General features: G+C 42.7%; 1 protein-coding gene across 1 annotated transcript in view; it reads right to left on the minus strand.

The window, feature by feature from the left end:
* The window catches only part of SRD5A2 (steroid 5 alpha-reductase 2), a 146,854-nt gene that overhangs the window by 47,796 nt on the left and 76,364 nt on the right, over window positions 1-22,694 (minus strand). The window contains exons 2-3 of the mRNA XM_063443189.1: window positions 4,570-4,733; window positions 1,695-1,796 (exon numbers count right to left, since the gene is read on the minus strand). Coding sequence (XP_063299259.1) covers window positions 1,695-1,796; window positions 4,570-4,733 — 266 coding nt within the window. The remainder of the gene's footprint in view (window positions 1-1,694; window positions 1,797-4,569; window positions 4,734-22,694) is intronic.

The following is a 22,694-nucleotide window of genomic DNA, read 5'->3' on the forward strand; positions in this document are numbered from 1 at the left end:
TATTTCAGAAGTTGTGTCCTTAAGGGGTTAAGGGGTTAAGGCAGCAGTTTTTAACCACAAGGTTATGGCATTAGAACGGGTCACCATGTTATTTTATTGGGGCCACATTGTAAGAACATATACAAAAGACATATCATATTCACCAAGCCACAGGTAACTGCACAAAATAAATTTGTTTCTGAAACACTAATAATTACCCTAGTACAATAGAAAGAGTCTAATTAGAGTGTTTGGAATTTTTTTTTTTTACTGAATTATACCTGAATAATTGGTCACTTTGTTAATTATTCCAGTGAAAAAGTAGATAAATCCAATGAATTTTGTATTGCATGTTTGTATTTGCTTTTGCATTACACAGCTATGTTGCAGTGCTGCTCGTCCCATGCACTCTCTATTAAGCTTTTATAAGTGAGTAGAGGTTTTGAAAAATACTCCTCTCTCAGGCGAAGCAGAGAAATAAAAGAAGAGAAATGTCAAATAAATATATAAAATTAATAGTGTTGCATTTTAAGAAGGATCGCAAATAAAGATATATTATCAGCATGTATGAGGGGGATAACAAGGGGAAAAATAAAATAGATAAATAAATAAATGATGATCAAGGTATCTATGATAAGTCAGAGATTGGCATGGCCGCCAGACAAAATGTGAGACGATAACTATCTGATAAAAAAATATATATACAAAAAAAAAAATACCCCTCTCATTAGAGATTTTGCCTTTTCAGCCTAAAGAAGCAAGGATAATTGTTAGTGTAGGACTCACCTAAGAGGTTTTAACTTGACGTGGCTGGTGAGCTTACACTAATGGAAATTGGTGTGATACTAGAACCTACAGTTATATTATCCCAAGGATTTGGGATACTACACAAGTAACTTTTTTGTTTGGTTTATATTGTATGTATTGGGGCTGAGGCCGCCCAGAATTAGTGGGTGTTTGAGAACAGTGCATAACTGTGTATAATTATTCCAATGTTAAAATGGCTCACCAAACTAATTCCATGTAAGGTAATGGGACTTAGAGCTTTGTAATATATATGGTGCCAAGAGTGCCTGGGTGCCTGCCCAATGTAAGTAGTAGATGTGCAAATATTTAATATAAGTGATTCATCCAGATAAAATGCCTGGTAATCACCAAACCAGTTGATTCCGAAATTTAGTTTGGTCATAAAATTAATTGAATGAATTGAAAGTATTTTAAATAAGGACTAAATTTTGGAATTGAGTTCGACCATTCAACGATTTTTGACGATTACCAAACTTTTTTTCGGATGAATAACTTAAAAATATTTTTGCACATGTCTAGTAAGTGAAAGCATTTGCTAACAGTTTGATAACTTACCTGGGGTTTGCCAGGTGTTGGTCACAATGTCCACTGAGAGCCACTAGCTTCCAGCTGTTAACTCTTCTAAACAAATCCCTCTTGTGTAGGGCCAACTCACTGGCTGAAAGCATCAGCTTATTGCGCGCAGCTAGTGAATTAAGCCCCACACGTCTTACTCCTGGCACCATAACCACTACAATGCGCTGTTGTGGTTGTGCTCCTCTGAGTGTTTCTTAAAGAATGAGAGCTTCAAGAATCTCGTGGTTGAATCTGGACAGTAGAACACACTACACATCGCACATCACAAATTCCTACATTTTGAGGCAGATTTTTTATTTCTAAAAAATTGCAAAGCATTTTACAAAACATACCTTGTGGAATCTTGTATGAGACTTCTTTGGGTTTTCTTAAATTGCGCAGAATATGATCACTGTGGATGTTAATTCCCATCCCAATAATGAATATCATTATACCTGTGTTCACAGAAATAAAAAGAAAATAAAAAAAATCGAACACATGAAGCTAAGCTGGATTACATTGAATATATTTATAATTTCTACATTTGTGCTATACTATTAAAAAGGTTGACTGCTAAAATGTCATTACAGAGACAATAGTAGCATTCCACTTTTTCACTAAGGCAGCAATTATGGAAGCAATAAGCCAAATTGTGGGAGAGTTATCAAAACAAAAACAGGTGTAACGTTTGGGCAAATGACTAGTTAAGGATAATCACCATGGAAACCAATAAAATGTATCCCAACATTTAGCACTTTGTACCCAAAATAGCATCTATTTTGCCTTGCTACATATCCCCCTACTGAGTGTTGCAAATAAAACTGAAATTATACAGACTCCTTGGTCTACAGTCAAATGACTTACAACACACTGTTATAAATATACAATATATCTTAACCCCTTAAAGATACAGCTTCAGTTTGCTTGTTTCATTCTAAAAGGAACATCCTGAGACCATAACAAATTAATAGGAATTAAGTTGTATGGTGTGAGGAGGTTCCAGGTTTAACCCCAACTCTTTAATCTGACCCCTTAACCCTCTGACTCTACACTCCAGTCCAATGCTCCAAGGACATTCCAGTCCAAGGCTCCAGTTAGCTCTAGTGGTTATGGTGTGCCAAGTACCCTGGCAACGCCAACACCCCCCCCCCCCTTTAATAACAAGTCAAACCTTTTTGAATGGTGTTACTTCTTATCTGGAGTCAGTCAGTCTCCACTACACGTGTCAGGGAGCTTGAAGCTCTTAAGCAATGCAATGCAATTCCAAAACCGTTTGACTCCTTATAATGGCAGGGCACCAGAGAATTGTAGTGGTAATGGTATTGGAGTTTTCCTTTAATAAAATACATTTTTTAAACTTACTATGTGCTCCCTTCATGGCAGCTAGAAGTTCAGAAGAACATCACAGAATGCTACTGTACTGTACTGTACTGTACACCCATATTCAGTGAAGGATAAATATCCCACAGGCCAGGGCCCTTGGCAGGTCACCAGTTTGGGGCCCTCTTCATTCTTTCCATAGTGATGGTTAATGGGGCCAAGCAAATTCATGGTTCCAAGCACCTGTCAAATCCCAAGTCCCTAGGCAGCCATCTTAATGGCTAATCCTGCTCTGTCTATATTATCTAGCTCGATGTTAGAGCTCTAGTTGTCTTTGGCAGTATTTACGTTTTGCATAAATAACCTCTTTGACGAGACCAATCTCGCCACATTGCATTGGAGGAGCCTGGTTGCCCGCCTCTTGCCCTGTGACTATGGACCCTGGGAGATTTGGCCCGTTCAATTCAGTATGATAGGAGTTATGTATTTTTGTATCCTTTTGTGTTTTACTGGTAACATGTGCTCAATGGAGTCTGCCTCTATCCCTGGATATAATTGGATTATTTTCCTCATTGTCTCCAGGATAGAGGGCTCTGTAAAACCGGTTTGGGCCAGATAGCAATGCTGCCAGCCAGGCCCCAAAACATACTTTACTAACTTCTGAACCCCTGGTCTGATTCATGACATTTTTTGATATGTTGTTCCCCTGAATGGATTGATTGTGAATATATAATTTCTATGTGAATGTGATGTATATTTTAGAAGTTATGAATATGCTGTAAAAACTGTATTTTTCCTGCCTGTGATAAATTACATTAACCCATTGTGTTCAGTAATTATATCACAGGCAGAGGGGAGGATTTTATGTGTTTGTGCTGGGTGTGTTTTATGGTTTTACTGTACGGGATTGGTTACATGTTGTCCCTCCCTGTGGGATGTCCCCTTGCATGGGGACTTGCATAAAAGTCTGTGAGTGTTAATTAAAACAGACCACTGCTTGACCCCCAAACACGAAGCCTTGTCTCGTTCTTGGGGGGGATTCACTGTATGCTGATAGAGACTGATTGCCAGGAGTGTAAGCCGCTTGGGAGCTTTTCCTGTTCGTCTGCTAGCAGCTATTCATGAGGTTCCTTATTCCCTTGTATGCAATTCGGGAGTTTGGTGCATTCACTTGTATTCAATTCGGGAGTTTGGTGTTCTACAGTAGCTGCCTTTATATCTGAAAGGGGAATATCGCCTAAACGGATTTTAACCCCTTGTCTGCTGAAACGGTCCGTTACAACCTCCTTCATAAAAAGTAGTTCTTTATATATCTACAAGAATGCTATTGCAGCTCTCTGTGTTCTGAACATTAATTGTTCCAGACACAATAATATTTAAACTATTTTTGAAAATTAATTAAAGTTGCACTAGAGGCACCCAGACCATTTCATCTCATTGAAGTGGTCTGGATGCAGTGTCCCTGTACCTTTAACCCTGTAGATGCAAACACTGCAGTTTTAGGGAAACTGCAATGTTTACATTGCATGGTTAAGACTGCTTCTAGTGGATGTCTACCAGACAGCCATTAGAAGTGTTTCCTGCAGTTTTACTGAGATTGACTCTGTTTAATGATGCTGGACATCCGCACCCTGTGCATGATGACATCCAGCATCTACAAATTCCCCACAAGAAAGCACAGAGCCTATGCTTTACTATGAGGAAGGCCTAATGCTTGTGTGGCATGTTGCATTAGGTTCCCGAATAGCCATGATGTTGGCAGAGGAGGAACCCAACCTAGCTCCAAAGGAAAAAAGGGGTTTTATTTATTAAAGTTGGGGGGCTCTGAGGGAATACCGTTTTGTATTCCCTACACTATAGTGTTCTTTTAAAACAATTATGTACTCAATGGAAATATAAATTAAATACCTGATGCAAATCGGATATCTTTGTACCATTCCTTGTCATAGGCAGCACCATAAACCAAACAGTGTCCTTGTAGGAAGCCATTGTAGGAACAGAATGCCACAGCCATAATTACAATGTGTAGAGGCGTAGGTCTTCCTCTCGTGAATACAGAATAGATAAATGACCTAAGAAAGAAAATTATTTTTTAATAGAAGTAATGACTATCAATAGAAAAGTCAGAGGCTTGTTGCAAAATAAGTTCTTTAATTGTCTGTGGTTTGTCTTAATATTGTCTTGGTGGTCTAGGGTACTCACCTTACGACCACACAATACTGCAAAGCCTGCAGCTTCTCTGAAGCTGCACACTTCCACAACATCTAGCTTTATAAGACTGGTTATGACCTTGATCTTTTGTATTGAGTGCTGATCAGTGCTTCTGTGCATGCACACTACTGTTATTCTGTGTAGGTGAGTGTCTACCATTTCTGACATCTGTTAGTACTGTTGTCTGTTGTGGTGTCATGACATTAGCACATTTCCTAATTTTCTTGACCACTTGTTACTAATTTTGCTAGTTTGGCTAGTTAATGGTTGACCCTGGATTCCAGTATCTCTTGACCCTACTTGGCAATGCATTTATTCTATTATATGGTTACCTTAACCCAGAGTGTTTCTTTTAATTTGTAACTAGTGAGGTAAATGTGGCAAAATCAATGTTCTGTAATTTTTACTGATTTATCAACAGTTAGTTTAACCCCTTAAGGACACACGACATGTGTGACATGTCATGATTCCCTTTTATTCCAGAAGTTTGGTCCTTAAGGGGTTAAAGGGAACACTAAACACCTAACCACCATGTCCATATCCGCTTTAGTAGTTATGGTCCCATGAGACCTCTGGTTCCATCCCAACATTTAGAGCAGTCTTGCACCATCCCATCATTAAGGTTTGGAACTTATCTATGTCTTCCAAGAACCTGAGATCTGGCCCTCTTTTTACATATCACTATAGTGGAAATTTCCCTTCCGCAACATCAATTTCAGCTGGGTTTAGAGGCAGCCGACACTACTCCTCAGCCTATGATTGCTGTGCAAACTTAGACAAAAAAAATATTATATTTCTAAAACAGAGAGGCTAGACTGCAGGAACCCTGAGTGTCAAACTATTCAAATACAGTTCAACTTTTAAAGGGACACTATAATGACCAGAACAACTACATCTTAATGCGGTTATTCTGATGAGCATAGTATGCCCCTGTAGGCATAGAAAAGGTAGTGTTTACATTACTGCCTATGGAACCCTCCAGTGACAGTCACTCAGAGGTGCTTCTTGGGACAGTGTTACACAACGTTCAGCACTGACATTCAGAGTCTCCATGATTTGCATGGAGCTGCCATCAGAAATTGTGGGGCCCCTGACAAAGCACAAGGTCTGGGCCCCCCCCCCCTGCCCCCTCCCTCCCGGGCCCGCCCACGCCCTACCTAGTCCGCTGACAATGATGCGGGACTGAATGTGGTGTGTATAGTGGAAGTGAATTAGAATGTGTGTAATGGATGTAGTGTTTGTGTGTATTAGATACTGTGTGTTTGTGTAGCGGATGCAGTGTGTATAGTGAACGCAGAGTGTGTTTGAGTAGTGGATGTAGTGTGTGTACAGTGATGTAGTGTGTGTTTGTGTAGTGGATGTAGTGTTTGTATGTACTAGATGAAATGTGTTTAGTGGATGCAGTGTCTGTAGTGGATGCAGTGTGTGTATTAGACACAGTGTCTGTGTATAGTGAATGCAGAGTGTTTCAATTTGTGGTGGATGTAGTGTGTGTACTGTGAATTCAGGATGTTTGTGTATTGGATGCTGTGTGTACAGTTAATGCAGAGTGTGTGTCAGTATAGTGAATCCAGAGTGTGTGCATAGTTTAGTGAATGCAGAGTGTGTGTTAGTTTGTAATGAATGCATAGTGTGTGTTAGTGTGTAGTGAATGCAGAGTGTGTCAGTGTAATGAATGTAGTGTGTGTGTGTTAGTGCAGTGAATGCAGAGTGTGTGTAAATGTGTAGTGAATGCAGAGTGTGTGTTAATGTGTAGTGAATGCAGAGAGTGTGTTAGTGTGTAGCGGATGCAGAGTGTGTGTGTTAGTGTGTAGCGGATGCAGTGTGTTAATGTGTAGGGAATGCAGAGGGTGTGTTAGTGTGTAGCGGATGCAGAGTGTGTGTTGGTGTAGTGAATGCAGAGTGTTAATGTGTAGTGAATGCAGAGAGTGTGTTAGTGTGTAGCGGATGCAGAGTGTGTGTTAATGTAGTGAATGCAGAGTGTGTTAATGTGTAGCGAATGCAGAGTGTGTGTCAGTATAGTGGATGCAGTGAGTGGGTTAGTGTGTAGTGTATGTAGAGTGCATGTTGTATTAGTGAATGCAGTGTGTGTATTGTATTAGTGTATGCACTGTGTGTGTTAGTGTATGCAGTGTGTTTGTGTTGTATTAGTGTATGCAGTGTGTGTGTTGTGTTAGTGTATGCAGTATGTATGTTGTGTTAGTGTATGCAGTGTGTGTGTGTTAGTGTATACAGTGTGTGTTGTATTAGTGTATGCAGTGTGTGTTGTGTCAGTGTATGTAGTGTGTGTGTTGTGTTAGTGTATGCAGAGTGTGTGTTGTGTTGGTGTATGCAGAGTGTGTGTTGTGTTGGTGTATGCAGAGTGTGTGTTGTGTTGGTGTATGCAGAGTGTGTTGTGTCAGTGTATGTAGTGTGTGTGTTGTGTTAGTGTATGCAGTGTGTGTTGTGTTAGTGTATGCAGAGTGTGTGTTGTGTTGGTGTATGCAGAGTGTGTGTTGTGTTGGTGTATGCAGAGTGTGTTGTGTCAGTGTATGTAGTGTGTGTGTTGTGTTAGTGTATGCAGTGTGTGTTGTGTTAGTGTATGCAGAGTGTGTGTTGTGTTGGTGTATGCAGAGTGTGTGTTGTGTTGGTGTATGCAGAGTGTGTTGTGTCAGTGTATGTAGTGTGTGTGTGTGTGTTGTGTCAGTGTATGTGTGTAAATGTGCAATCTGGGGTGAGGGGGAGGGGGGGCATTTTAACAAAAAATAAAAAATAAATAAAAAAAATTTAATTAAATTGTTTCTCCCCCCTCCCTGCTTACCTGTGTCTAGGGAGGGGGGAGATTCCATCCCTGGTGGTCCGGTGGCATGGTGGGGCGGCTGGGGCCTCCCGGGTTCCCTGTTACCGCAGAGGGGGCCCAGGCAGCACACAGCTTCTCCTCTTCTCTACTCTCTTCCAATAACTCTCGGGAGACACGCGGAGCGTTGCCATGGCAACCGGGTCTCGCAAGAGTTATTATCAGAGAGGAGAAGAGGCTGTGTGCCGCCTGGGCCCCCTCTGCGGTAACAGGGAACCGGGGGCCCGCGGCTGCACACATAGATAGCGATATTCGCGATCTATGTGTGCAGGGAGGGAAAGTGGGGCCCAGGACTGCCAGAACTGGTGCTAAACTTTCCCAATATTCAATGCACCTTTATGAGGAGATCCTGATTTGCGCAGAGTGGTGTTTTGACATGCGTGCGCATTAGCCTCCCAATGCTACATTGGATTGGCTAAGATTGTCAATTTTGATAATGACAGCCAGAGCAGGGGTGGAGCCAGCACAGGTAAACATGCGCAGTGCTTGTAAAAAGGTCATTTCTAACCCTATTTAGGGAGGTAAGGGGGGCCTGGACACCTATGTAGTGTTTTTAACACTATAAGGACAGGAATACACATATCCTATATTACTTATACCATGGGAACAATTTACTAAATCTTGCACACAATTTAAAATAAAATAATCCTATGTGCAGGGCCGGATTAACATAGGGGCTGATGGAGCCCCTTTTTTTTACACACTACTCTTAGGTTTGCCACCTGACTGTTATTTTACTGGCACAGCCAATATTTGAGGCTGCCGGGCCATGCCGGTATTGCAGTAATACCGGCAATACAAATGCAGGTATTTTTCTCTGAATAAATGGAGATTACTGTGCAATACCAGCACCGGCCAGTAGGGGTCACTGTGTGTGGAGAGAGGCAGGGATAGGAAGTTACAGCATATCCCTGCCTCTCTCTACTACTTACTGATCTGTGGGGGAGCAGCAACACAGCACAGAGTCCAGACAGCAGCTCTACAGCTCAGGTAAGTGAGGGATATGGGGAAAGGCAGCAGGGACACATGGGGACACTGAGACACTAGGAGACACTGGGACACATGGGGATGCTGAGACACATGGGGACGCTGTGAGACATAGGGACATTGGGAGACACTGAGACATTGGGACAAGGAGACACTATGTCCCCATTTCTCCCAGTGTCCCACATCCAGTGTCGCTAGTGTCTGTATCCCCAAGTCTCCCAGTGTCTGTGTTCCTAGTGTCTCAGTGTGCCTAGTGTCACCATGTCTCCCAGTGTCCCTATATGTCCCAGTGTCCCATGTGTCTGTTTCCCAGCTAGTGTCCCCAGTGTTTCCTAGTCTCCCAGTGTCCCCTAGTCTCCCCGTGTCTGTGTTCCCATGTCTCTGTGTCCCTAGTGTCTTAGTGTCCCCAAATGTTTCAGTGTCCCCATGTTTCCCAGTGTCTGTGTCCCTAATGTCTCAGTGTCCCCATTTCTCCCAGTTTCCCTAAATGTCTCAGTGTCCCCCTGTCTCCCAGTGTCCCCATGTCTCTGTGTCCCCAGGTCTCTCAGTGTCCCCATGTCTCAGTGCCCGTGGGTCTCTCAGTGTACCCATGTCTCACTGTGTCCCCAGTATCCTAGTGACATGGGGACACACTGAGACATTGGGACACATGGGGACACTGAGAGACTAGGGGACTGGGCGACATGGGGACACTGACACTGTAATGCATAGGGACACTGAGACACTGGGTGACTTGCAAGACTGAGACACTGGGAGCAATCCATCTATACAGCAGAATCAAACTGTGAGTAGTTTGTTGGTGATTTTACAGAATTTTCTCTGATGTCACTCCTTGTGATTATACACATGATTAAGGCTGGTATTTTTTTTCCAAGAAAGGTGGCAACCCTAACTACTCTTCACATACTCTTGCTTAAAGGAGCACTATAGGGTCAGGAACACAATTATGTATTTCTGACCCGATTATGTTAAAACCACCTGGCCCCTTCTTGCCTCCCTAAGTATAGTAAAATATAACTAGTATTCAAGTCTGCAGCTGCTGGCTCTGCCTCTGAACTGACTGTCTGCTGACATCATCAGAAGTGGTGGTCTGAGCAAATTACATTACCCATAGGATTGGCTGAGACTGTCAACTAAGCAGATCAGGGGCAGAGCCAGCACAAGTCCAACATAGCCCTGGCCAATCAGCATCTCCTCATAAAGATACATTGAATCAATGCATCTCTATGAGGAAAGTTCAGTGTCTGCATGCAGAGGGTGGAGACACTGAATGGCAGTGCTGCACACTAGGCAGTACTGCCCCAGGAAGCACCTCTAGCAGTCATCTAAGGAGTGGCCAGTGGAGTTATTTTCTCTGAAAAGACAATGTTTACTGCAAAAGGCCTGAATGGAATGATTCTACTTACCAGAACAAATACAATAAGCTGTAGTTGTTCTGGTGACTATAGTGTCCCTTTAAGTTTGGAAGCTTAAGAGGGATGTATGTGAACAAAACTTGTGTGGACTTGCTGACAATAAAATTAGTTTAGTTAATGCAGACGTTGGTCTCTCTAACACTGTGGCATGTCCCCTTTCTTCTACACTCACTACATACGCCTTTTCTCTGTCTCAGACTATATACCAGGAACTTCTGCCTGCTAGTAAGAAGGTAAGGAGACAAGTGGACCAGTGAGTGCTAGGGGACAGTCCTTAGAAAGCATGGAGTGAGCGCATCATTAGACGCATTTATGTCAAGCTCAGGGTGCTGCCTGCATAATATGCCCTTAATTGGACAGCCTGCAGGATTGGTGGGCAGCCTGACATGCATTCATGCCAGGCTGTCCTTCAAATTCTTTGGACAGACATGCCCCCTTTTTGGACATGTTCTCCCCTTTTGGCAGGTCTGGTCACGTGATTCGCAGCAGTGGCCCACCCTTTTATCCCGCCCATTGACTTCCTGCTTCACTGCTGTTAGGGGTTATGGATTTACTTGAAAGATGAAAGCATAAATTTGAGAGATTAGCATAGAGTATGTTTTCTTATAGTTGCATCCTATGAGTTTCCCTCCAGCACCATCTCCATCAGATACATGACGCTTGGGAGGTAGGACTGTTTTAGTGTTTTTTGTCGATAAGATTCCGTAATTAGGCCCATCATAATTGTCAGCACCAGGCCCAGTGTGCTCTTAATCCGGCCCTGCCTATGTGGCATCTCCTGAGCCCCGTAGAAAGAGCATTAAGTCTCCCAAAGTGGAAATTGACAAGTTGGGCTGCTAATTATTAAGTAAATTTGTCTCTCTGTTACAGGGCGACTTTATCAATAGGCGTTCTTCAAATATTTGGTGAGCAATTCCTTCACTTGCACAATTTCCATGAAAGTACAATGTTCTCCAACTGAGTCATACTACTTTATTCAATAGAATAGCTGTCAAGGGTGTCAGATCTAGAACACTTATTACCAGATAGTGTTGTTCCACCATTTCTTGAAGATATCACACTCAGATAGTATTCAAAGAGATATTCACTTCATTCAGAAACACCTCCACATATATCCATGTATTTACAGTTGTTTACACTTAACTACTGCCCAAATACAAAATGAATAACAATAACTGTTTCGCAGATATATCCCAAATGAAAACTTGCATGCATTTAATTATGTATTTTGTATAAATCTAAAAACAGCTTGCAAAAACTGCACTTCTCTTGTGTGCCTTTGCAAGGACTCCCCTTCCAATCCCGCCCAGACTTTCTGTCACTGACCAGTTCAAGACTGCAAAATGCAGTTCATTGATAATTATTTGCAAGGCAGGTGCTCTGGGCAATTGCTGCCTCTTGATTCTAGTTCCACTTCCAAATCAGGAAGTAACAGGACTTGTATGTTAGAAAGCCAGGCTAATTTATGAAAGTGTGATTTTCTATTGAAATGTGCTCTTTTTGCAAAATTAAATAAAGAAGGCACACTCTTTACACATAAAGCTTTGCACCAAACTAAAGTGCATTAGGAGTCTGGAGTGTCCCTTTAAGTTTTTTTTCTGATTTGGACCTGGGAAAGCAATCTGCAATCCATCTGTTTTGGCATGCCATGTAACATTTTAAATCATATTTTTATAGTTTGTGTTTTTCCAGAATAATTTTTGTTACTTCCAATTTTTTCTTTTTTTGAGAGAGGATTATATTATTATGTTTTGAATTTGGAAGTACATTCCATACTTCCCACAACCTACAAGTTATAACTTCCACATATGTTAGCTACTCACTTCCTCCTCTTTTTTCTTAACCCCTTAAGGACCAAACATCTGGAATAAAAGGGAATCATGACATATCACACATGTCATGTGTCCTTAAGGGGTTAAATTGTCCATCTGGATTAGAAACAGTTTCTCACGAAGTTAATATAATGGAGTAATCTATGCATGGTATGTGGAAACTGCAATGTTTAGACTCCAGGGATACGACTGCTGTCTACCACTATATAGTGGAGTAATATATGCATGGTATGTGAGGTGTGATTTGGATTAAGATCAAGAAACTTTGTTCATATGGAGGAAACCTAAATTCCCTGGCACAGACAAACAGCGGAAGGAAACAAAGCAGCCTTAAACATTTAGTGTGCAGAGGCACTTAAAGGGGCACCAGAAAGATTGCAGCTTAATGTAGTGTTTTAAGAGAAAAGGCAATATGATATTACTGCAGGGATTTTTGGCAACACAGGCGAAGATGTATTTTGCCATCTCCCCCAATCGCCTCCATGTGCTCATTTCCTCCCACAGGCCCTCCATGTGTCTCATTCTCCAAGCCCCCATGTGTCTCATTCCACCAACCCCCTCATGTGTATCTCAATCCCCAAGCCCTCCTCATGTTACTTAATCCCCCCAGCTCCCACATGTTTCTCAATCTCCTAGTCCCCCATGTTTCTCAATTCCCCCCTCCCCCCCCCCCCCATGTACCAGCTCACCTTCTGACTCCTGTGTATCCCAGACATCTCAGGCTGATGCACCCTAACACAGTTGTCTGTGCCGCCTTATGGTAGCACCACCCTACCTTAATGCCTAGAAACACATCTAATGGCAGTCACTCAGACGGCCACCAGAGGTTCTTCCGGGGTCAGTGCTGCACAATATGCAAGGCTGATGTTCAGCGTCTCCACGCTTCGCATGGAGGTGCTGAACTCCACCCATAGAGATGCATTGATTCAATGCATCTCTACAAGGAGATGCTGATTGGTGCAGCGTGGTGTTTTGCAGCGCATGCACAATAGCCTCCCAATGCTTTCCTATGAGAAACCATCGGATTGGCTAAGATCTAGATCCAGAACAAAGTGGGTCTAAATAAGGGGGGGTTGGGGGGGGGGAGAGGGGGGTGGGAGAGAAGGTTTCTTCCATCAGTGATTGACAAGCATAAGGTATTTAGACATTGTTTATATACATCTGGGTTTGCTGTATCTCTTGTGCAGAGAGAGCCGGCCTGCGTTTCGGATCTGGACTGCCCTTTTGGGCCTTATATTAGACTGTTGTGCAAATGGCTTAGTTTCTTATTGTAATGGCACAAGCTGAGCTAAAATTAGAATTGCGATTCTTTAACTACATATGTATTATTGGATATTTTCTATATTTGTCCTTTATCTTATATTTTTTCCAAATATTTTTTATTGAAAATGTTATTTCAATATATGCACTACATTGTAATTGATACAAAACATAATTAGTCATACATAAAATATACAAAAAAGGTACAAAAAATATATATATTTACTTATAGATTACTTCATTATCTAGACTGTAAACTCGTTTGAGCAGGGTCCTCATCTACCTATTGTTTCTGTGTCACTGTGTAATTGTCTCATGTATTGTAAATTTCCCCCCTTTTATAATATTGTAAAATTGGCGCTATTAAAATACCAATAATAATAATAATTATTATTATTATATGATAACTTAGTTTATAGTTACCAATGAACCTTTTATGGGGGGATAAAGAAAATTTCTATGTGAAACTTTATTAAAGCGGGAAAGGAAGGTAAGGAGAGGAGGGTGATGAATGGAAGCTTGTAACCCTTTTAGTTGTGCAGAGATGTGAGAATAATTTTTGTTAGTTACTAAATATATCTACAATACCAACGTTTGATACTTCATAGATAGCTCTGACATGTTGTGTAGCACCTTCAAAGGGATTGTGTTATATTAACTTGTCAAAATAATAATAATAATATTAACTAATCAAAATAATAATAGTAAAAGAAAATAGTTATTTACTGGCTCCTTACTTTCGTTTCTATTTTTTTTCTTTGCTGTATTATCCCACTGATCCCAGTGTACATTCAGTTTTGTAAGTAAGAGAGACGGTTGTCTGATGGCGAGTTTGTTTGCTGTTTATTGAGCAAGGCAAACACTCAAAAGTATGCTTGAAAATGCAACATATTGGACAAGCAGGTCCTAACATCAATGCGAACATAGTAAACAGCGTGATACAGCGATATAGTTTTCTGTAATGCAGGCTAAATACCAGCGTAATGTGCATCGCTGCACAGTGATAGCAGAGACAGTGTTTTGATCAACTCCTTGCTACAGGAGGCAAGGTTGTTGCTCACATGCAATAAAACATTAAACAGTAAACAGCACCTAACGGGTATAGAGCGGACAATATGATTGTACGGCAATAGGTATGCGGAGTATCTGTTGGCCACGGTGTCTGTGAGCGGATAAATTCCAGCCCTCCCTTCTATGTGGGGGGGCAATTGTAGCTTAAAAATGGAAAAATAAAGGATGATGTCACAGCAAAGAAGCCCTCCCTTTTATGTGGGGGGGCAATTGTAGCTTAAAAAGGGAAAAATAAAGCATGATGTCACAGCAAAGAAAATGAATGAGCCAATGAAAAAGAGAGAGACTGGGAGAGAAGGCGGTTGAAGGGGGAAAAGGTGGAAAAGAGAGGGGGGGGGGGAGTGTAGAGGTTAGGAGCTAGCCCACCTGCCTGGAGTATGCGGCTCTTCCTGGTCTTTGTGGTTGAGCCTTGTGGTGGTTAAGGAATCAAGGATGTATCAATCAAGAGCGCAGTCCAGAAGCAGGATAAGAGTGATCCTACTCCATCTCTTATGCCAGTGCCTCTCCCCACCATATAAGCCAACCATGGCCGCTACCTCTCCACGTGCCTCTCCTCAGTTGCAAGCAGCGAGGCCTACACAGACTCCGCCATGTATATATCCTCCACCCTGTCTAACCATTGTCCCATCGTAGGGGTTGTGTCCAGCTTCCAATTTAGCGGAATCAAGGTTTTAGACAGCGTTCAGCAGATGTAAGCCGCAATGGTAGTTGACATGGAGTGTAGAAGGACCATGTTGCCAAGGATCTACTCCTTTTCTCTTTTACTCTTTTACTCCCTCCCAGAATGGCACAATGCGCAAGCATTCCCACCATATATACATTATTGTTCCTGGTCCCTCTCCGCACCTCCAGCAGACATTAGGCACAGCTGTGAAGATTCGATCCAGGCTGTCCGGAGTTCTGTACTAAAACGCCAGAAACTTATAGTTGGTTTCCTGATATTTGGAACTAGAGGAACACTTGTGGTGGAGTATGAGTATCTTCTCCCACTGAGTCGCTGTGAATGACTTGTCCAGAATACGTTCCCATCGTCGGGACACTGCCCTATCCAGGGTTACATAGTTACAAAGCCCCTCGAACCATGTTAGGTCTCGGTGTAATGCATCCCTGTTTGGAAGCTTCTAGTAAAAATACTTGATTTGTGTGTATCGGATGTTTGCAGGCTCGATGGCGGGTTGCCTTCGGTCAGCTCCAGCAGAGGTGTCAAGCCCGAGTCGTTTAGTAACTTACGAATAGTAAGAAAGTCACCCCCTTCGAGGAAGTCCCATGACGGTGGTGGTAATCCACCCCCTATGTGGGGATTGTGTAGTATCCGGATCAACGGGCTCAGCGTTGGAGATAAATGGCGGGCCCCCCTGCTGCTGTCCAAGGTCTTCAGCGTTTGGGCCACTGTAGATCCGCTTGTGCTGGCTTTTTTGAATTCCACACTGCCGTGAAGAGGGAAGGGTGCAGGTGACCTTTATCTAGTTCAACCCATTGTTTGTGTGTCGGGTGGGTATGCCATTCCAATATCCGCTGTAGGACCGTCGCCTGGTGATATTTGCGTAGGTCATTAAGTGCTAGACCACCCCATTCCCCTGGTAGGCGGAGTAGTTTGTGACGGAATCTCAGCTGGCCTCTAAGCCAAACGAAGCGTATCATAGCGGAGCGTAATGAAGCGAAGTAAGCCGTAGGTAGAGTCAGAGGAAGTGTTTGGTAGAAGAATAGGATCTGGGGCAGTACATTTTGAGTATTGCAATCCTACCGAACCACGCGATATGAGGGTACGACCACTTTTTCAGGTCCTGTTGTATACGCTGTAATAGAGGTAAAAAGTTCATCTGGTATATGTCCCCCTGGTCTTTAGTGAGAGCCATTCCTATATACTGCATATGGGACTCGGTCCTCCAGGAGAAAGCTCCAGGAGAAAATCGGTCCTCCAGGAGAAAATCTCTGATTTTCACATGGCCTCCAGGAATGGCTTGAGGATAAGCGCAAACAGCATAGGGGAAAGTGGACACCCCTGCCCTGTACCATTCCGTATCTGGAAAGCATCAGTAAGTGCTCCGTTCACTCTCACTGTGGCGCTTGGGCAGCTATAGAGCGCTCCAATCCATTTCAGGATATTCCCACTGAGGCCCAACTCTCGTAGCGTGGCCATTGGTTGATAGGAAAAGAATCTGGTCTTCAGATCTTTTGCCAGGTGTTGGACTGATAGAGTCTGAAGGGTGCTATCCCTAGCCTCTCTCCCGGGGATAAACCCTGTTTGATCCGGGTGAACAATCCTCGGTAGTAGTATGCCTAATATGTTGGACAGTATCTTTGTTAGTAACTTCACATCCACATTGAGCAGGGAAATCGGTCTGTAGCTGCCACATAGTTCAGGGTCTTTGCCTGGCTTCGGGAGGACGGTGATAGTGGCCGAGAGCAATTTGTGATGGAATTGGGTATCCGTTAGAAGGGCGTTTAAAGCCTGGGTAAGTTTCAGAAGTAGAATATGTTGGAACATTTTATAATACTCCAAGGTGAAACTATCCGGTCCCGGGGCGCACCCGGTTTTAGCAACCTTGATCGCACCTGCCACTTCCTCCTCTGTAATCGGCACCTCCAAGGCTTCTGCATCCTCTGGTCGCAATCTCGGCGCCACAAAATTTTCGAGGTAACGTCGTATTTTATCCTCTCTATCTGCTATGTCTTCCGGCCGAGTCAGTTGTGGGATGTTGTATAAGGATGAGTAGAAGGAGTGGAATTCTGAAGCAATGTTGTCCTGGAATTGGGTAACTGTGCCATAAGTGTTCCGTAACTTGTGAACTTGCAAGAGCCTGGGGGCCCTTGAGCATCTGTTCCAATAATTTCCCTCCCTTGTTAGCATGTTGATAGAAGAAAGCCTTTGATTGTTGTAGAGAACGGACATATCTGTGGGTGATATGCGTGTGTAATTGCCGACGTAACTCCAGCAGTTCACCATATGTCGCCACCAGTTGGGAACGTTTGTGCTGAGCCTCCAGGGCCGTAGTTCGATAGAAACATAAAAACAGACAGCAGATAAAAACCATTCGGCCCATCTAGTCTGCCCAATATTTCAAAATCCTTTTAATTAGTCCCTGACCTTATCTTAAGTCTAGGATAGCCTTATGCCTATCCCACGCATGCTCTGGTGTTGTCTGGCGTTGTGAGTCTCTCTTTTGTTTGGAAGTTAAGCGCATCAATGTGCCCCTGATTACGCTTTTGTGAACTTCCCAGATTGTGGTTGCCATGAGTTCGCCCGGCGTGTTCAGTTCAAAGTAGGAGGTAAGAGCTTCAGACACTTGTTCTCTAGCCTCCAGGTGTAGTAGAAGGGAAGTGGGCAGGCGCCATGAGCAAGTGGCTGGGTACGTCTGCGGGGAATCTATCTTTAGTACCACCGGGACATGGTCCATCCAAACGGCTGCCCCAATCTCTGCTGTTTGGAAGTTGTTCTTGTTGTAGGAATATATAGTCAATTCTCGAGTATCGTCTGTGGAACGCAGAGTAATGGGTGTATTCTTTATCCTCGGGGTGCATTGCTCTCCAGCAGTCTACAGTCTCAGATTCCGCAGCGATTTCTGTATGCCCCGTAAAGCCCATTTTGCTTTGCTGCTATGGCCTGTGGAGGAGTCAACTAGAGGATGAAGAGAACGTTAAAAGTCGCCTCCCAAAAGCAATGTCCCCTCTCCGAATGATGCAAGCTTGTGGAGGATTTTGTGGACGTATTGAGATTGATTATTATTAGGTTGCGAACGTGTATCTGCTGTCCTGAATATCTCCTTTCAAGGAGAGATACCTGCCACCTTGATCTATCACTCTGTCCATCTCTTGGAATTGTAACTTTGCCTCCAGGAGTATAACTAGTCCCGCTTTATGAGCTGTAGGGTGGTTACTGCAGATGGCCTTGGGGTATTGTTTGCTTTTCAAGAGTGGTGCTGCTCCTACCTTAAAGTGTGTTTCTTTCTATGTCCTGCGTTCCGGAATGTTTAATCCTCGACAGTCCAGTGTGAGGATACGGTATGGTCTGGTAAGTACGCCATGTGGGAGACTGAAGGGTGGTCCGTGGCTGCGACCTGCGACTCTACAATTGGCTGAGCGGTGGTCTACGGGAGACGAGAGAGAAAGCCCAGTCACCTCCCAGTTAGTAATGGGGATAACCCGGAGAGTGTGCCTCACCGCCTACCGATGACTCCCAGGCAAGAATGGATCTCCCAGCAGGGAGGACTAGGTGGGGGTGGAGAGAGGGTCTAGGGAAGAGAGGAGAGAGTGTAGGAGGGAGGCAAAAGGGGGAGAAGGGAACAGAAAGAGGAAGAAGTAATTAAGAGGGAGAAAGGAAAGTGTAGAAATATGTTAAATATTTGTCTCAAGTGAGAGACAAGAGCGTCACCCCAATATAGGGGATGAGGACCCCTCCAGAAAGGGGGGTCGTTTGACCACGGCAGCAGTCGGGGCCCGAACCCGCCGAAGCAAGTCCTACAGTATTTAGTTGCAGAGTCCCTGCAGGAATGAGTTGTTCACGCGAATATAGTTGGGGGGGATGGTCCCGTCTGTGCAGACTCCACCAACATGGTGAGCCTGGACACCAGAATAAATGTGAAAGGTTAACAGTAATCAATCAACAGGTACTCCGCCACCCTATGAATTGCCAAATGTTACTTGCAGAGACAAACATAAGTATATAAGCAGAATAACTACTATTTATATCAATCGTGAGTGAGTGTACGTGACACCCCCCAGGGGGCGGCTGTAGGATCCATATGGAGCATTTGTCACCACAGTTCCCCCTCTAATCCCCAGGAAGTTCCTGTCCCCTCTGAGACCGGTGAAATCTAGCTTACGCTGGAGCCTAGTGGGGCCAATAAGTAAAAGTAATCTTTTAGTGAGGATCGGTGAGGGCAGGGCCGGGTACGGTCAGCTGTGTTTAGTCCATGGAAACGCCCTACGTGGACAACTCACAGTCAGGGTCGAGGAAGCAGCAGGTCTTGTAGAGTAGGTGGGTGGTCTGGAAGGGGCCGGGAGCTAAGTGCAGAAACTATGCTCCGTGTAAAGTTATAACGATAGGGGCGTGACAAACATGCATCATAGTTCCCTGCGATTAGTTTATACTTGGCAAAGGCATAACAAGGGTATTATCCCTGCATACAGCAAAGAAACCTAGAGAATCCTCCCCCTCCCTCCACAAATTAACACATCCTGCAGGTATTCATCCACCCGCGCCGTCTGCGGTGATGTGGGAGCAGACCTGGGGGCATGCAGGGGGCTCCGGTCGCTTGTTGCGCACCATGGGGTAGGTTTTCACTGCCGCAGGTAGCTATTAGGAGCTTGGTGGCGAGGAGCTCGTGTCTCAGGCGTCCATGCTGTTCGGACCTCAGACCATGCCCCCCCAAACATTTTTTTGAGTTTGGTGGGCACCATGTACAAACGACAAATTACTTTTACATTTTTATATGGTTTGAGCATAAATTTATATATTTTATTTTACCTTAATTTTGTACCAATCGGATAGATCAAATTGTATTCCCATATCTGATTCCCAAGCAATCATATATTGTAATTTCCTGTTAGGAAATGAAGACAAGCAATAGTAGCAGGAGGAGATTGTGTGTTTTTGTTCTGGATTTTTCAGACATGCAATTTCCAAATTAGAGGGTTGTAAAATATCATGTGGTTGATTTAAAGAAGAGATATTATTAATTTATTATTTATATAGCGCCAGCAAATTCTGTAACGCTGTACCTTCGTCATGTGCTATTAGAGCACCGATTGGGACTTTATTTTTATTTACTTTTTCACTTAGCATTTTACTCACTATGCACTAAGTTTGATCACCACTTTTGTTTTTGTTTTTATTATTGTAAGGATGCTCCAGGGGATTAAGTTAGGGTTTACCTATGTCTACTAGGAGATAGGAGACTCATTGCAGCTGTTCAGGGACTTATACCATTAGCATCCATGAAGGTGCTATAGTACATCGGTATCAGGCACTTATAGAACCCGTGTAGGTGCAGGAGATTATACTTATTTCTGTTTATACAGCCTTTAGGTGCAGTAATTAAGGGATTTTGGCGATTGGTTTTAATATTATTACTTTTTGCAGGATAAGTAGCAGCATATATGTATAGAAATAGGCACTTTAAAGCCTCCAGACAATTGATACTTTTGATTACCATCATACTTACCTAAGCTGTGTCAAAAGTTAATTACCTTCTCCCTCCTTCTATCTCTCCAGATCTTCCAATATCATCTCACCTTGTATACTTATCTTACAATTATTACCCTACTTTTCTACTCCAATAACCAATTGACAATTTAGGTGATCTCTCCGTATTATAGTACTGTTTTTTTTTTTTTTTATTAAACGCCCCTCTCCTTTTTCAACGATTCCTCCAAATTATTTGGACATTGTAAATCATGAAATGATTCTGAAGGGATGTTTATTATACTAAAAGGGAATATATAGAGACACAATATATCACCTGTTGTCTTGATTTTCATCACTATACCCAATTAGCATATAGATACAACTGTCAGTTTTATGTTTAGATTTGGCAATGGATAATAAAGCCTGTTATATCATTGAATAGATGGTTGAATGGTTATCTTTTGCTATATTGCAGCAATATTCTCACACATTGTTTACTGTTGAAGACATTTAATTCAATCAATTACTTAGTTTTATTAGATACCAAATCAGGAATTCTCACATGAGGTTTCTCTGATTTATATCTTTACTATAAGGGTTAAGCCCTCGGTGGAATTGGTACCACCCCCCACTGACCAACCCCCGTCCGGGATATTCTCGGTGTAGGGGTGATTGATTTATTCTACAAAATTTGTTCTCATTGAGAAGCCTTTAATTGGACTGTGGGAGGTCCTTGTTGGATGGATGATGTCAGATAGATTAATGGAAGGCAGTGCCGGGAACTTTGGCCACCGGTGGTTTCCATGTAAGTAAAATACTTTTTTGCAGGCTTTAATGCAAAATATGGGGGAAGGGATATTAAGTAATGCCAGTAAATAGGAATTTTAAATCAAAAAACTTTATTGAAAAAGAGGAGGCAATAGGCTTTGGAAAAAGGAAACTCCTTAATATAAAAGTCTTGCGGGTATACCTCAGTTTTATACCGAGACTAGAAAAAGAAAAGTCCATGGAAATGAAGACTAAAGAAGGTGGGGACGACGTCAGAGCAATGAGTAAAATATACAGCTAATACTAATGAACGCTATGAAAAAACTATGTATACCTAAAGGGAGGAAGTATTCCTACATATCTTAAATGCAGAGTATAATAGCTACTAGTAATAATCCCTAAATATATATATAGTTTAAAAAAAAAAAAAAAAACGTTTCCCCCCCTTTTTTCTTTTGCCTGTTTGTGTTCTTTGCTTTTCCTTTCCCCTCCTTCTCCCTTTTTTTGACATTCTTCATTTTTGTAGTGCATAGCATAACAAACACAAGACAAGTACTGAGAAATTCTTCAAAATATGTAACAAGTATAGGCATTGCATGAAATGTCGAGAATACTGCAGTTTTTTGTAGTAAATGAGACAAGACATTATGAACCCAGTTCTATGTAGGTGAAGCAGAGCGAGGAGGAGACCTGCTGTAGCATAGCACTATAGATGAATTCAAATTATATATATATAAACCACTGGGTCTTAAGATTTAACTATGGCAGATAACAATTAGAGTACTATGACAGAATCTAATAACTGATACATTGCAGACAAATTGTAAAATATGGCCATGAAAGAAACAGCGAAACTGCAGGCAAGATTTGTGGGCCAGTCAGCCGATGCCTAGCGATAGAGAGTCCCACTCTTCGCTACCGTCTGCCACTCCAATGGAGTGCCTCCACTTTGCCCAAGCACACACATAGTGTAGTTATATCTTTCACAGGATGACATCTAGACTCTCAGCCAGAGCTCGTGTCCACCCCCGTGTTTTAACCCCTTCAGCCCAGCAGGAGGGGCCCCTGAGGGTGGGGGGGCACCTAATGACGAGTTTGTTTTCCTGGCACTATAGTGGTCCTTTAACATACCTTTTTAGAAACAACCTTTTAGAACAAAAGAACAGTAGAACAAAACTCTCAGGCAGACCCTCCCACTTCCGGTTTCTTTGCTGCTGCCTCCAGGTGAGCACTCACCAACTCAGAGAGTGTGTCTGCTCTGGGCTGTTTACTGCATTAATGCTCATGTATTTCTATATGCTGCTTGATTTCTAAGCTGTATCTAGTTAGTATATTTGGTTATTTATTCCATCTAGTTTTGTGTGGGGCTCTTAGACTGTGTGCTACTCAGGGTTGTGTTTATTACTCTAATTTTCATATGGTAATATATGCTGCATTTTGCCGTGATGTCTGCTGTATTTAGTCTAGCATATATGGTTGTTTATCAATCATCTAGTTTTGTGTGGGGTGTTTGGGCTAGTGTGTAC

This window comes from Pelobates fuscus, chromosome 2 (genome assembly GCF_036172605.1).
Source record: "Pelobates fuscus isolate aPelFus1 chromosome 2, aPelFus1.pri, whole genome shotgun sequence".
NCBI classification, from domain to species: domain Eukaryota; kingdom Metazoa; phylum Chordata; class Amphibia; order Anura; family Pelobatidae; genus Pelobates; species Pelobates fuscus.